The following is a 16,526-nucleotide window of genomic DNA, read 5'->3' as shown; positions in this document are numbered from 1 at the left end:
GTGAAGTGAAGGAGGTTTGTTGTAAACGAATCTCTGCAGCACACACATGTAATTTCCGTTAGACACAGGTAGGGGGCCCTAACTGTAAACACACACTTACCGATATAACTTTTCTATAAGGACCTGAATGATGAGTGCAGTAAGCTTCCAAATTCGTAACAATATGTGGGCATCAGGACACAATGGAACTGTCATTGTGGAAATCAGAGGCCCGGATACCGGGTACCTCAGCCTCGCCTTTTCTACCGATTTATGGATGGACAACGATGACGTGTATTTATGTATCAATATTCATGGCAAATTGGATGGATAAACGGTTGGACACATCCTATGTTGGACCAACATGGTGATTTGAGTGGTCTGGCATGGCGGCTCGCAAACTGTATGATGCAGTGCTCATTCCAGCGGCCAATCAACAAAAGGGCTGAGCGGATTTGGCAGAACCAATGTTTGAACCATTTTCAGAACATGTATTAGAGGAGACCAACAGTAAAATTTACATGCCAAATACTAAACAAGTGGCTCATTCTGAAACAATCAAAAGTGAGCTTGTTGGTGTAAACTGTGTAAAGAGAATTGTCCATTTTGAAAAAGTGAAAGGCGGTTTAACAGTCACAGATAGATCCCAAGAGGAAAAGCAGGATGCTTGTCAAATGGACAAGTGGGAGAGTGATGTTTTTGAACGGAATTTGCAGGACCAATCCCAGAGTTCAGATCAGAATTATAGTTGTGAAGGCCAATTACTCACTGTTTATGAACCTTGTGGAAGTGATGCAAAGCGGAAGGCTATGACGAGTCTTGTGCTTGTCGCTGTTGTAATGCAGATGGTTCAGCTGTAGTTGAGAGTGGATCTAGAAAATGTTTTTTAATGATTGTACAATAGGGAATGGCACATTTGATACTGTGAACAAAAATTACATTGAAGTTGTGAAGGTGCTGGGTGAGGAAAGTGATCTTCCTGAAGCATTGCTTCCTGAACTTGGCACTTACAAGAAGGCCAATGTTGAAGTTTATTTTGTTGAGCCAATATTGGAACAATCCCTTGAAAAATGTGTTGAGGAAGAGAGTTGCAGCAACTGTAACTTTCTGTTAGTTTAGCAAGAGGCTCATCTTGAATCAAACCAAAGTGAGTCAAGTGCAAGCTTTGCAGAGAAAATGCCCCCACTTGGTGTGAATGTTGAGGACTCGAGTGATGAATATGATGTTCAGCATTTTTCATTGAATGAACTTGCAGTTGATGATGTACCCCAGGAATCCTTTCTGGATGTTAGTGCTATAGATTCATCAGCAAGTGATATTGAGGGGAACCAGCTGGATGAATTTCATGACGAAGGTGAATTGCCAAATACCGGACTTTTTGGCAATAAGAACCGTACTAAACTTTATGAAGGACTTTGTCAGTCTTCTTTAAATCCAGTAGTTGAGAAGGACACTTCAGAAATTGTTCCACTTGAGAAGGAGTTTGAAGTTGAGGAATGTATAATGGGGAATGAACCATTGGATGATGATTATTGGATTGGAGGCAAGAAAGAAATGGATGAGGAAGATGAGCTTTCTAAAGAATCTCTGTCTGACATGAACACTTGCCAAGAGGCAAATCAGGAAACAAATTTGGCAGAACCCTTGTTTCTTTTTCTGGCTGATGGAAATGCCCATAATGGAATGGTACACCACCATGACTGCCAGCCTTTGGTGACTGGCCCCATCATACCACCTGGACTACCAGTTGAGATGGTTGGCAGACGCGGACCACTGTACCTCAAAACACGCGCGGCTCTGATGGTGACAGTGTGGTTGGGCCTGATTAGTTTTGGAATCCTTGTGGCCAAGTTTTACTGGTTTGCCTGGTCCATGCAACAGCTGCACTCCCAAAAAGTCTGGTTCCAGATCTAAAGGACAGCTATGGTGATGGCGTTTGTGTTAACCATAGTGGTTGTTTGTCTGGCTTTTGTCTATCATGGATGGTGGAGTATGGTTGCCAGCGTCCTTGCGTACCTGGGAATTATTGTCGTCATACTGGTTGTAATTCACCCAAGCATGGCTTTGTTCTGCCCTCATCCTGGCCCACTGGGTCCACTGGGCTGTGGAAATGTCTGCCTGTATTTTAGCTGTGACCACAGTTTTTCTTGGAGTGGATGTGAGAACATTGGATCTTCCAGATCCTGGACAAGGATGCAGGCATCAATCCTGCATCCTCTCGCAAGAAATATTGCAGACACGCAGTTCCTGTGGCTGGCCTGGTTCTCTGGCATCTCCTCATCGAGGTTGTGCTTGAAGTCTACAGCTGCACCCAAACACAAGCCAGGTTGGTCCACAAGATTTTGGAATAACAAGCAATAACAAGCAATTTTGGAATAATAGCAATCCCATAAAGGGAGGCTCCTGGGTGGATTAGAAGGGTGTGTGGCAAACTAGGAGTGCAAGATGACACTCCTGGACCCGACCAACCTGTGACGACCTGCACTTAGGGTAATATAAGGTTCCTTGATGCTTTCTGTGCCAACTGTTCAGTTTGGCTTACATATTGGGATATGGGTAGTTAGGATGGGAGCGGGCGAGTGACCCAATTGTCAGTAAGCGGATTGGTTTGGAAACCAGAATTGTCTTGTTGTGTTGGTGTCTGTTATGTGTCAAGAATTGAGTTGTGTTTGGAGAATGAATGTGGATTATGACATGTATGCACACCCTGGCAGTGTAGGAACACAATCACCATTTTTGCATTTCAATGTTTGAGAATTTAATGGCAGTGGGGGAGGGAACGACATGCTGGATTTTGTGGGTGGCGAAGGTGTGTGGGTCCGCAGGAATGGAACAAGCTCTGGAGGAACGGTGACTGCGCCCCCCCCTCCCCTCAGGTAATTTGTCCCTGGCAGCCGGTGGTGCCTGGAAATGGGGACCTATTGTAGGGGAGGTCTGGTTGGGTGACCACCGGCAGGGACACCCTTGGCGACCCAGGAGAGGCTAAGAGAGCCTGGATGGTGCGGAGATCCTCCCCGGTGGGACAAGCAGCAAAGGAGCTGTTTGGCTGTCAGGGACCGAATTGAGGATCACACATGTGTAATAACATTTATGCCATGGTCTTGTATGGTTGGAATGAAACATTGATGATTCGATTTATGTGTGAGTGTGTGGGGGAAGGTCCACCCAATCCATATCACTAACCTGTACCAGAAGATCAGGGTCCATGGAAATTTGGATTTCATAAATTGGGATGGCTCTGCAGGTAATGTTGGGTATTGTGGTATCCACTGGGGAATGCGGTCTTTAGAAGGGGGTTGTACAAATGTTAATGAGTCTCTGGTTAAAGTTTTGTCTGTTAGGGTAGGTTTTTGTGTGCTTTCTGACATTTTCTACCCGCCACACGAATTAGGATCGAGGAACCAAGAGTTTTGTAAATATTTGAATTGTTGTGTTTAAGGGGTGTAGAACGCCATGGTGAACAGCTAAGTTAGCTACGGCTCGCTTCCCACAAGAGTTTTGTAAATATTTGAATTGTTGTGTTTAAGGGGTGTAGAACACCATGGCGAACAGGTAAGTTAGCTACGGCTCGCTTCCCACAATAATTTCGGCTGTTCACCTCCGAGGTAAAACCATCTGGCTATCCATCCAGGCTGGTGTTAATTGGCCTGAACACGACATTATTTAATTACTGTTTTTTTTTTACTCTATTACTACATATGAATAACCTTAATCATACACCACTTTATATGATAATATATGAAGCGATAAACACTTTACTTTGTAGACATGTCCATGACGCAGCACTTCCATCTAACAATAGACTCAAACTGTCATTCATATATTCAAACTGTCATCATTAAACGATTTTAACATGCTGTACTGCATATCCTAGCAACCAGCGGAAAATATTTTAATGCTTATCCACGGAAATTTCATAAATAATTTTTATTCATTTATTTATATATTTATTTTATTTTATTTATTTATTCATTTATTTTTCTTTCTTTTAAATTTTTTTTTAATCTAAATACCTCATTTGTTTAATATATATATATATATATATATATATATATATATATATATATATATATATACATATATATATATATATATATATATATATATATGTTTAACCAATAATATTAATTAAAGAATTTACTTCACTAAAATAAATAATTCATGATTATTATTATATCAAATGCAATGCAATCGGAACTTGTTATTGAATCGGAAATCGGAACTTGTTAAATCGGAACATGAAAACCAACCAAACTTAAATAAAAGGTGACTATGGAGTTTAAAAACATTCTCACAAGACCAGATCAAACAATCAGCCAAATATCCTCTGTTTAACATGATTGCAATAAAAACCTTCTCAGCACATTCCACAAAATCATCCTTTCCTGAACAAATTCTTGCAAATATAAGTAGCTGAGATGAAGAGACATTGTAACCCATTTTAATTGGTACATTGTGACCTGGAAAGGTGTACAAGACTACAGGAAAACTGAAATCATCAACTTTATAATATACACTTGTACTTAAACCATTCTGTCCAACTCTAACCAACACATCCAGATATGCAGCAACTGTACAATTATTACCACTCCTGTTTGCAATCAGACTATCTGGGTAAATCTTTGAAACTGCCGATCAAAAAAAAATTATGGTTAACCACATAAAACTAGCATCGATATCACAACATGTATGAGATAACATTTTAATTGATCCTAATTTTTTCTCCTTCATCAGTTTCTGCACGAATGAAAATTCACAGAAAATAAAAAAATATGTCCACTGGTCGGGGGCTGCAATTGTCACCCATGGGAATACCCTTAACCTGTTGAAATATTATCCCACAAAAAGACACAAAAGTATTAAATAAAATAAAATTAACAACATCCATAAACTTCTGCTTCTCAAAACAATGAAAACTTGAGTATTTCTTTTTCAGAAAAGAATGCTCTATCAACCCTGACACATAAAAACTTATTAAAAGAGTTTAAAACCTTGTCAATCACTTTTAAGAGTAAATCCCTCACTAGAACTAAATCCAAATTTGTATATAAAGTTGAAAAATCAAAAACTTCAACTAACTTGATATTGAGACATCTAATTCTATCTAAGAACTCAAACAAAGAATTAATGCTCCAGAAAGTGTTAATACCAAAATTCTTCTCAATTGCAAAACAATATTTCCTGAACTGTTCCCTAACAACTAGTAAGCCTGAGTTAACTATGACCGATAACTGTTTGGTGGAACACTGCCTGGCACCCACTATAAATCTATACTTGCATGGGTTCTTATGAAGCTTAGGGATCCAGAAAAGCCAAGGAATAGAAAGATTTACCTCTTCACATTTAATACTGGAATTATAAACTAAAACTTTCTGATTCTCAGAGATAATATCTTGGAGTGACTTGTGACAAGGAACATATGTGCTATTTCCTATACTAATGAGAGTAACCATATCAATGCCTAACTCTCTTAATAAAACCTCTACATAATAGTCAGGAGGCCCAATGCAGAATAGTGTACGACCCTGCTGATTCCGTGTTAGAATAGTGCAACAGGTGTAAATTGACTGTCCAGACACACAGAAACGTGAATCAACTTGTTGCCAACTCTGGATATGGATAGTATGGCCGCCATGACAGTTTACAAAATGGTCACCATTAAATACACTTTTCGTCATATTTCAGCCGCAAATTGACATGAAATTACAAAATTAGGGTCGATTTCCATGTTTTTGAGCATGCCTGAGCTGATGGGAGTATAGAAAAAAACATTGCTCCATCCATTTTCTAAAAATAATATGACTTGTTTTTCACTATATTATTTTTAAAGAAATGTTCAGGCTCGAATTAGAATGTCTGATTATACAAACCACAATCAATGAATTTTACAACTTTGCTATAAAATGGACCTAAACTACATAACTGTATGTTTTTCTGTTACCCAGGACTAACTGAAAAATGAAAGCCGCAAGATTTCTCACAGGGGGTTCAAGGGATCGAGAAGAAGAAGAGCATGTAGACTGGAATAAATGCTTTATTTGCCCGGACAGTTCAAAAACTAGCAAGTCAACGCCACTTCGAAAGACTACAATCGTTGGTGTGAAAACTGTAGCTGAATGTTGAAAAGAAAGAGAGAAATATAATGACGCTAAATATGTTGACTCATTCTCAAGAATCAGAAAATATTCTGTACCGGAGCACGTCGAAAAGATTCAATGGCACAAATTCTGCTATAGTGACTTTACTCACGCACAAAAAATAGACAGACTGAAGTCAAGGATTCAGCCACAATCTGTGACTTACGCAGAAGAGATACCCACAACATCAGGTTCCTCAGAGAAATACCATGTCCCAAAGTCACTAAGATCCGCGCACAGCGCTATGGATTGGTCAAAATGCGCTTTCTGCCAGACTGACATTCCTGGAAAAGCTGGTGTCCTGACAAATGTTGAATTTGATCACATATCATCCAGGATGCTTAGTTTGGCCCAATTTGACCCCCACCATGCGTCACAGGTTTGCAGGTGTTTCAGACTTGATGGCAGCTGAAGGTAAATATCACCTCAAGTGTTATGTTTCTTTTCGCAGAAAGTATAAAAAGGAGAGTGGAGAGAAAAACCAGTCTCCTGAAAGCATCTGTTTCAGAAATGTGATGAGCCAGCTTGAGAAAGAGCTGCAGAAGGGACATGTGTTTACCCTGAAAAACATCTGGGAACACTACAGCATGCTGTTATTGAATGATTTTGGAATTGAGGCTGGAGCCTACAAAAGCTACAATTTCAATCAGAAAGTGGAGGTTCACTTTGGTAGTGACAAGGTGACATTCGTGCAGCCATTGGATGTCACAAAACCCCTCATAGTTGCGTCCTCAACTGTGACAAAGTTTGCCATGAGAACCGCTGTGAATGATTTATCTGAAGAAGGTGAAAGTTCTGAAGAAGATGAATTGGCCCAGTGCAGTCTGCCTCATCATGAGAATGAAATCCTTAGCTGGATCTTCAGAGTGGGCATAAAGATTTACAGTGACGTAAAACACTCTCCAGGGCATAGCATTATCGGTGGACTGAACACAGAAAATGCAGAGCGAATTGTACCTGAAACCCTGTAAATGCTTGTAAAGCTTCTTTGTGGTGGTGACAGCACTGACAAGATGGACAATGAAGAAGCGGATGAGACAGATACCAAGAACAAAGTTCTGAGCATCTGCCAAGACATTATTCATGTGGCTTCAGGAGGCAAAAAACTGACCCCCAAACACCTGGGCTGTTTCTGATGTGATCTGTTTCTCAGTCTGACCAAAGCTATTGAGAATCTGCCTCCAACTCGCGATGCTCTGATTCTACACATCAAGCGAGCACACTACCAGACTTTTGTGTGGAGAAGAGCCTTGGAATCTGAACCACATCTACCTGCACCTGAGAACTGTGGGTGGGAACAGGTCGTCAAAGATGGCAACGAGACATTTCAGCCGCGACTCATGACTGCACAGCCTATTACTGCTTACTGTGTAGAACTAACGACATGCAAATGCCGTGGGTCATGCTCAACTCGACGGTGCAAATGTACACGGAATGGACTGCCTTGCACGAAAGCATGTGGATGCAAAGCCCTTTGTAGGAACCCGTTCAGTGTACAAGCCAATCAATAGCTCTGAAAATTGTACTTGGGTGTTCTCACAACACTTTTCTCTTCTGCAAAGCAACGTAATTTTGTGTTAGAAAGAATCTGACAGCTGTTGAAATAACCTTTGACTGACTGTAAACCCATCTCCATCAATAGTGCTAAACATTTTCTTTTTCACATTTGTTGCTCGTATGTGCATTTTCAATTTCGTCTTTAAGTTGTCAATTATGTGAAAAGTTGTGATCCAGTACAAAAATAAAGCACAAAATAGTGTTCCTCGTGTCAGATTACATAGTATTTCACAATCATGACAAATTTCTGGCTTGTACAATTTGCAGTAAGAAAAAGACTAAATCTGATGGCGGCCATTTTGATTACTGTCATGGCGGTCATAATATTCAGATGCAGACTTGGCAACAAGTGGAACTAGACTTGGTCATGCCTAGACTCTTCAAAAACACCAGTTGCACCATTCTAACATGAAATCAGCAGCGAACCTATTTTCTAGGCTAGCTACAGATTTTGGCTTCTAGACTATAAAACTTTTTACAAACCACAACAAAATTATTAGCAGCCTTATCTGCTTGAGCTACTATGTAGCTATCATGGAGATCCCGAATATCTTTACGACCATTTGACTTGTTCAACACTGGTTTAGACCGACCCAGTGAAAGCAAACCCCGACTCCTAAAAAACTTAATCCTATTATCCAGGACTTCTACAAGTCTGTTAAATGATGCATTAAACTGTTTACAGATGACTTAAACTTGGTGCACATTTTGTTAACAAAATTAGAGACAGAATCCACAATTGAAGACCTAATGAAGCTCCAAGGTTGAGTTACTGGTCCCTATATTTAGCTCCCATTTTCATCAGATCCCTAATTTCACTTTTATTAATTATATTCAAATCCCCAGAAACTACGAGTCCACAAGGACTATATAAAAAAGGGGAAGATGAACATGTACAGTCAGTTCCCAAAATGTCCTTTACTATATCTACACGAAGAGTTTAAAGAAATTTACCAAAATTGAACAAGGATTGTCTTATAGTCTTAATGAAAGTGAAATAAATGTTCAATGGATACAACATAACAAAGGGAACAGCAAGTGTATTATTTATTTATTACAAATATGCTTTTCTTCAATGATATTCTTTTTGTTATTTATTTTGTCATTAGAAAGCCATGCCGCAGAAGGACCTATTACACTGCTCAAAACACCTTAACGTGGCATGCGTTTAAAACATGGGAATTCTTGCAGGTTCTTTGTAATTCATTAGTCTAATCAACTCAGGAGATCATGGTGATCATTTTGGTTTATTACACTCCACATCAGCTCCAATAGAACTCCACAAAAAACATCACACACACACACACACACACACACACACACACACACACACACACACACACACACACACACACACACACACACACACACACACACACACACACACACTCACGCTCTTCATCCATTTATAGTAGAAGTATGTTTTCCCAAAACCTTCGTTTACACTCATCACTGCCATATGCATAGCTTTAAATCCCCAATGGTAACCTTCTAAACATCCTAAACGTACTTTGAACTTGAGTCCTAAATCTATAACTTCTACTTTATTAATTTTCCTGAATCCAATGCGATGATGAGATGTACGATACTCTATTTACATAGCATTGGAGCCGCCAAAGCAATTTATTGGCAAGGGTTATACTGGGTGGTTTTCCATTGCCTTTGTCATGTTTTTTTTGTCCATGTTCTATGTTTCTTAAATATTGAGTGTCACTCAAGAAAACTCTAATCCTACTCTTAATACAAACCATATACCCTGACTCTATAACCATGCTTTATATCCTGGACCCCAATCCTAATTCTAACCTTATAAACCATGTTTTTCTTTTATAACCATCTTTGCTATTAACCCATAGCTGACTTGATCAGCCATGTGCTGTTGGAAAGGCGGAAGGTATGTTTATGTTGTTTAAAATTTGTGGCAAACTTTGTGTTATCAATGAACTTTTAAGTAACCCTAACCCAGACCTTAAACCTAATATCAAAGTCATGCACTTTTCTGATTGGTATGTCGTTTCTCAACTTGGTCTGAGTTGGTCTATGCATGAAGAATAAGAAGAATAACAAGACTGAGTTCAAGTTGGGGTCAGCTTGATAAAATATATCGTTGAGTGGAAATAATGAGAGAGAGAGAAAGAAAAAGAAAGAAAGAAAAGAAAAATAAAGGACTAGGGGAGGGGAGGTTTGTGGAAACCAGATTTTACTGAATCGGTTTATATTATTATCGAGCAAAGGGACTGGCTATAGTCTTTTAATTTAACACGTCAAGTTAACAAGTCTTCTGTAATTGAGCTAAAAAACAAAAACATATCAAATGTGTTTGTAAGGAAATGAGATTGAATTACTTTGTTTGGATGAACTGCAGAAATAAAGAGAGGTGAGGGGTGAGTGTGTGTGTGTTTGTGTTGACTGGTTTTACAGATAAGCTTTCATTCAGGAAGTTTATGGCTAATGTGTTTCCTTTCATTTGGAGGGATAGGGAGAGACGGGTAAAAATGAGGCAAGAGAGGGGGAAGAGCAATACAAGTGAGCAAACAAGAGTGTAGTTTTGAATTATAGCAATGAAATAGTAGTGAAATTGCATAGTTCAATACTCAGTGAAAGAGGACTGGAATTCCGTTAGCTTGTGGTTATGGACGGATGGTTATATGAACTCCACTGACTTAACTACCATTGTAAGTCTTTTGAACTTTAATTATTATTACTTTCAGTTGATCTGTCATATTATTCTTCTACCTTCACAATTCCTGTTATATTAACAGTAATACAAATTATTCAAAACATTACAATGTAAATGTAAAGCTTTTCATACAAAGGTGTCACTGTACTGTACTGTACTGTAAACAAGCACATTCTTTTTATGGAACTGTGCTTTGTCACATTTAAATCATAGTTCTGATTATACAAGGGTACTTGGGTTAGCCTTCTGCCTAAACATAAGGGTAATTGGTCAATTCAAAAGATTATAATTGTTGTGAAAGATTGTGTCTAAATATATGTTTTGTTACTGTCAATCATTGGCTTTGTACTTCAGGCCAGTGACTTATGGTCCTTCATGACAACAGTTACGCACTGTGATAAATTAATTACATTGTCTTCCTCAACTACCATGAGCTTTTACTTCTACTCCCTCTTCTGCCCTCCTGTAGATCATTGCAGTGTGTCAAGCATTAACAGTGGCCAGTCTTTTAGGCCTATTCGTTGCCTTGCACCGATCCCAATGGCCACAGTAACGCCATCTACAACGTCTGTTTCAGACTCATCGACATATGCACAAATGGCCAGCACATCAGTGGTGAGGATTCTGCTTTTCATCCATTTGTGTATTCCTGTGCTCATTCATACACTGCACACTATGCTGTTTCTTACTCGTTAAATGAGGCAAAGAACAATATTATATACAGTATACACCATGTTGATAGCATTCAAAGATAAAACGTAACCTAATGGCTGCTCATTTAGACTTCAACAAAACGAAAATGGAAAGCATTGTTACATGTACGGCCCTCCCAGAATTGCAAGCAATAGTAGACGGGAACATTACATGCCGGGAGTTCATATCCTGTGGATATCCAACTTAAGGCTGAATTTGGATTTGAATACATACACGAGACAGTGGTAACGGAATTCTGCACACAGAATACGACAATTATTAGACACGATGAAACCTGACACAAACAGCAAATAAACTAATTGCCTAAGGCGCTGAGCAGAGTTAAGCATTCACACAACCAGGCAAGACAATTAAGGGGCTGGCACTTTGTTCCCAGAATGAAAACAGCAGGTTTTCTTTACATGCTGGAGGAGGTGGCAAAGTTCACAAATGGAGTGGCTTGAGAGTGCAGTGTACCTCTCAGTGAATGGGCAGAAAGAGAAAGAGAACGGTCGCAGAGCCCCCACATTGAAGGACTCATCCCCCCACCTCCCATACCTGCCCTCACCCACGTTTCCATCAGCACCCAGCAGATGGTGTGCTGGGCTCGTGCACAGATACAAACCTGGCCAATGAACAGTGCCGATCCTCACCCAATCAGCGCTATGGCAGTTAAGCAGCGCAGGCAAATGGAGCGCTGCCTCGGATCCTCCAATTAGAGGCGGTCATGGTGAAGAGTCCACCCTTCCACAAAATGAAAGTAAGAGGGTGGTTAGCTACACTGTTAACCACATCATCATTCAGCCTACATGACTTTATAAGCTTTTTTGGCAGAATCATCAGTTCATTCCCTGGGGAAAGAAATCAATCCATGGATGTGTTTATGTTTTCCTGGCCATCATCTCACACCCTCACCATGTCTTTCTGAAAGAACTGTCTGGAAAACTCCCCCTCCTCTACTTTCTCAACAATCCTCAAGAAGAAGGCCTTTCATTCAAACTTTTGGGCCTCACTATCTGCCATGATCTTTCCTGGGAAAGCTGTATCTCCAAGCTGGCCTCCAAAGTCAGTCGCCGATTGGGCATCCTCCATCGTGTCAAGTCCTTCCTTGGCACACTTGAGCTCCTGACCACGTACAAAGCTTTCATATGCAGCCTGATCGAGTACTGCTCTCCCCTCTGGGCTGGTGCTCCTGCCTCTCACCTTTCTCGGCTTCACGCTGGGGAAACCAAGGCATTTAAGAGCATTGGTATCTCCCGCAATGAGGCTGAGTCTTTGGGTCTCTCGCTCTCTCTCACCACAGGCAGGGTCGGTGTTCTTTCTGTCTTCTACTGTCTCCTCTCCGGCCTCGCCGCCCCCTCCCCCCTGCTCCATCTGCTATCTGTCCCACCCATATTTCCGTAGGGTGCTCAAGGTCCACCAGAATCCCCCTTCTGGTTAAACTACCGAAATCAACAATCACTGCTCACCTTCATTCTTTCATTTCTCATTTTTCCCACCTTTGGAACGTACTCCCACACTCTCTTCAATCACACTCTTCCCTGCAGGTCTTCAAAACAGCTCTTCACCACCATCTCTTATCTTCCCCCATCCAAAACTATGATCTTTTCTACCCCGTTAATCCACCCCAATCCCACCTCCTTCACATTCCCTGCTTTCCTTCCTGAAAGTCCCTGTGGTGTCCATCTTGTTTACCCTGTGTACCTCACCCCATCCCTCTCCCTTCCACAGATCTCCTCATGTGTCTATTCCCCACTGTTTTGTGCTTTCGTCTCCCATCCCTCTTTGTTTCCTGCTCTCCTTGTTATATGTTCTCTGTGTTAGCTCTTATATGAGCCTTGACATTGTATGTTAAAAAAAATCTGTTTAGAAGTACGTTTATTTGTATAAAATGTTTAAAGATGAAATATCATAACAAATTTAAGGACATGTGCTTTGGCATCAAGACAAAGGCACACAGTCCAACAAAGATTTTCAAATAAATAGACATGCATCTTGGTGCTGAGGCCAAGGCTCATGGTCATACAAAACACACACATCCTTGCCCACAGGGCCAAAATGCATGGGCATACCATAATGTTTGGTGAACACCGACCTCTATTGAAGGGAGCCTTTTTATGTAAAAAAAAAGAAAAAAGAAGGTGAAACAATCAAACATAACAAAGTGAGGCACATGTACTTCAGCTCTAAGACCAGCCTGGTGTTGGCTTAGTGGTTAGGGTGGTGGCCTGAGATCCTAGGGTCCTGAGTTCAAGCCCCGTTGGGCCACTGAATTAATACACCAGGAGGTTGACTCAGCCTGTCATCCTTCCGAGGTCGGCAAAATGAGTACCAGTGCACTGGTAAGGGGGACACTGCATCAGCGGCATAGCCGCGTCCCAACCAATGATGCAACCAGCAGCCGCAGGCTGCACTCGATAGAGGGAGAGCTCTAAGACCTATAAGCACACAGTGAAACAATATTTGTTTAGAAAAAAACACGTGTGCTTTGGCCCGAAGGCTTATAAAGTTATAAAAAAAACATTATATGGTTATAGAAAAACCTTACCAAAGGTTATACAATAACATGTCGATCTTATTCCACAAGGGCCAGAATGCATATCACACCTAATCGTTTGGGGACAACTCTTTTGAGAGCAGCTTTATGTAAACAATGGTAAAAAAATAAATATAACATTGCAACAAAGCTAAGGATATGCACTCCGGTCCTATCAGGCCAAAGTACACAGTCCAATAAAGCTTTTCAAGCTAGTATACACATGCATTTCGGCCTGAAGGTCGAAGCACATAATCAAACAAACACATACATCCCAGTTTACAGGGCTAGGATTCATGGTCATACCAATGCATACATCCTAGCCCACCAGTCCAGAATGCATGGTCATATCACAACTTGATAATTGGCCTTATGAGACCACCTTTTGATAAAAAGGTAAGAAATGAAACATTATCTAACAAAGCTAAGGAACTATACTTTGGTCCTAAGACTTTGGTCTTCGGTACGCAGTCCAACAAAGTTTGTCAAAGTCATATGTGCATACACTTAGACTCAAAGACCAAAGTACATGGTCAAACAAACATGTACACTCCTCGCCCACAGGACCAGAATGCATGGTCATACCATAACTTTATCATAGTTAGCTATTATATACCAATCTGTCATAAATAAAAACAAGGGATTAGCAAACGTTTGTCAATCAAGTGTACCGAGTTCCCCCATGGCATTGTTTAGTGACCATATGTGTCGAGCATTTCCAAAGCAATCCACCAGGGAGCACACAAGAGATGGGGCAGGCCTCTCTTTACACCTGCTTTCATGAATTTAGGAAAAATAAAAAATAAAAACAAATACAGGTAACCAACCATAAATTCTGAAACCTAAAATCCAGTTTTACCTGAAAACCACGATTTTTTTTCAAGTTATAACTAATTTTTAGATTTAGGTCAAAAATGTAAAAAAAAAAATAAAATAAAATAAAATAAAATAAAACCTTAAATCCTGCCTTCTGCGTAGTTCTAGTACTAGTCGCTATGTTATGGTGGTGCCATGGATGACAGCATGTGTTTCCTGCCATTGGTTTTATTATTCCCACTTTCAGCATCACATAAAGCAATTCCTTGTTTAATGCTGTAGTTGCGTTCATTGAATTTACCACGTTAGCTGATAATGGTAAAACGAAAATAAGTAAATAAAATAACATGAAACTTCACTAACCTATGTTAAATGTTGTTGCTTGCAGTGATGGAAGTGGAGGGGTGATGGTGTGGAGTTTTTAAGGGGAGGAAGGTGCAGGATCGTTAACATCTGACATTGCAGTTAATCACTTTAATCCAACTTGTAGTTAATCACGTTGCTGTTAATTTGTCCATCTTTCATTGGAGTCAATGGTGATACACTCTGAGCACTCGCTTTGATTTTATCGGCATTTACACGAACCATTCATAACGTGGGAATACTGGAAGTCAAAGCACTTGACAAATCTCCACTGCTCATTATCGCTCAATCACTTCGAATTTCACCTTTATTTAAATATCTTTCCTTTGTTTCTTAGGCCCAGAAGCACTCGTATCACTTGTTGATCGCTTACCAGTCATGATTTTATCATATCCAATTGCATTTGGGTATGAGGTGACCCCGGATGTACACGTACATAGTATTACACGATTACAGTGTAATAGTAATCAACTGGGCAGTGTTATACAACAAGTGTTGTACAACTGTCACACATCATCTCCATTTAGGTACCCAATACCATTTCATAAGAACTTTAAGTTACAGCCGGGATGAAAGATATGAACGTTATTTGGGTGCTTTATACAGTAAAAAAATTGGTTCATATAAGGTATTGTATATATACACCAGGACCCCGACATTCGCGGGGGATACATTCTGGGAAAACCCTGCGAATGTTGAAACCGCGATTGTGGGGGGTTTGGTTCCAGGGATTTACTGACCCGAGAAAAATCCACGAGTGTCCCCTCTATTTCTCTCTTTCTTTATCTATGTCTCAAAGGAGAAGTGAATTCTTGCAGAATTTTTTTTGGCAAGGCTCACTTGACTGCGCCTGGATGGGTTTGAGGGTTGTGATGTCGTGGCTGAAACCCAAATCCTATCCAGGTTCCTCATGATGACTCCATCTTTGCTCTTTACTTCTTCGGGTTCTTTCTTTGGTCTTCCATTTCATTCCATTACCAATAAGCTGGTAGAGCGCTTGCCAAGTGGCTCAAGCAATCAAGCAAGCACCCCAACGAAACGCTGGCTGTTTGGTAACTGAACAGACCCCTGGTGTATTCCATTACCAATGAGCTTGCTATCGCTTGCCAAGCCAGCTGTTCCTTATCAACATTGTTGAATGGTGGAATACATGCTTCAGTGCATAAGCCATTTGGCGAGCCCTCTACAAGAAACTTGGTAACTGAACGCATCCCAGGTCTAAGAGTCTGTGGGTCAGTCCTTGCGAGTGGAAAGGAAACGAAACATTGCATTTTTCTTAAATGGATTGAACTTTCCATCCAATGCAGGGTCTGACGATACTAAAACGGGTCTGAGGGTTTTCACAAACAAAACAGGTCAAACTCGTGAAATCCGGGTCATCTGCCATCTATGATAGATGCTGTTAGCGTTTTCATACTGTAAGTAACTCACGGGGGATGGCGTCGTGGGAAATGATGTGTTACACTGGTGAGACGTCCCTGCGAAACTATGTTTATCCCACGAAGTGATAATACACGTACAGGAAGCAGGTCATGTTCACAGCTCATGGAAGATATGTTTTTTTGCGTACGTACATCCAGCTGCTTTGTGCATGGATTGTGGAAGATATGTTTTCGAACTGTGTTATACTTGCGGCTCGGGGGAAAAAAAAATCGCCGTGAAAACCGTGAATACTCAGGGCAATTTCCCGCGAATGGAGGAGTACATCGCAAATTATCAACTGTGAAACCACCGAACCCGCAAATGTTGGAACCGCCAATGTCAG

General features: G+C 40.5%; 1 protein-coding gene and 1 pseudogene across 7 annotated transcripts in view; both read left to right on the top strand.

The window, feature by feature from the left end:
• The window catches only part of LOC147034366 (centrosomal protein of 85 kDa-like), a 167,196-nt gene that overhangs the window by 81,017 nt on the left and 69,653 nt on the right, over positions 1-16,526 (top strand). For 5 of the 7 annotated variants that reach the window (XM_085881550.1, XM_085881534.1, XM_085881557.1 and 2 more), the window contains one exon: positions 10,823-10,968. In XM_085881550.1, the coding sequence (XP_085737676.1) occupies positions 10,823-10,968 (146 nt within the window). Of the gene's footprint in view, positions 1-2,855; positions 3,058-8,998; positions 10,349-10,822; positions 10,969-16,526 lie in introns of those variants that run through there. The other 2 variants (XM_085881565.1, XM_085881575.1) reach the window with 2 other exon arrangements.
• LOC147034368 (ferric reductase 1-like) lies at positions 304-2,844 on the top strand (annotated as a pseudogene).

This window comes from Eptatretus burgeri, chromosome 1, assembly GCF_056783735.1.
Source record: "Eptatretus burgeri isolate ZD-2024b chromosome 1, Ebu_testis_v1, whole genome shotgun sequence".
NCBI lineage: Eukaryota > Metazoa > Chordata > Myxini > Myxiniformes > Myxinidae > Eptatretus > Eptatretus burgeri.
The sequence above is the reverse complement of the archived record's forward strand: the minus strand, read 5'-3'. Positions and strand labels throughout refer to the sequence as shown.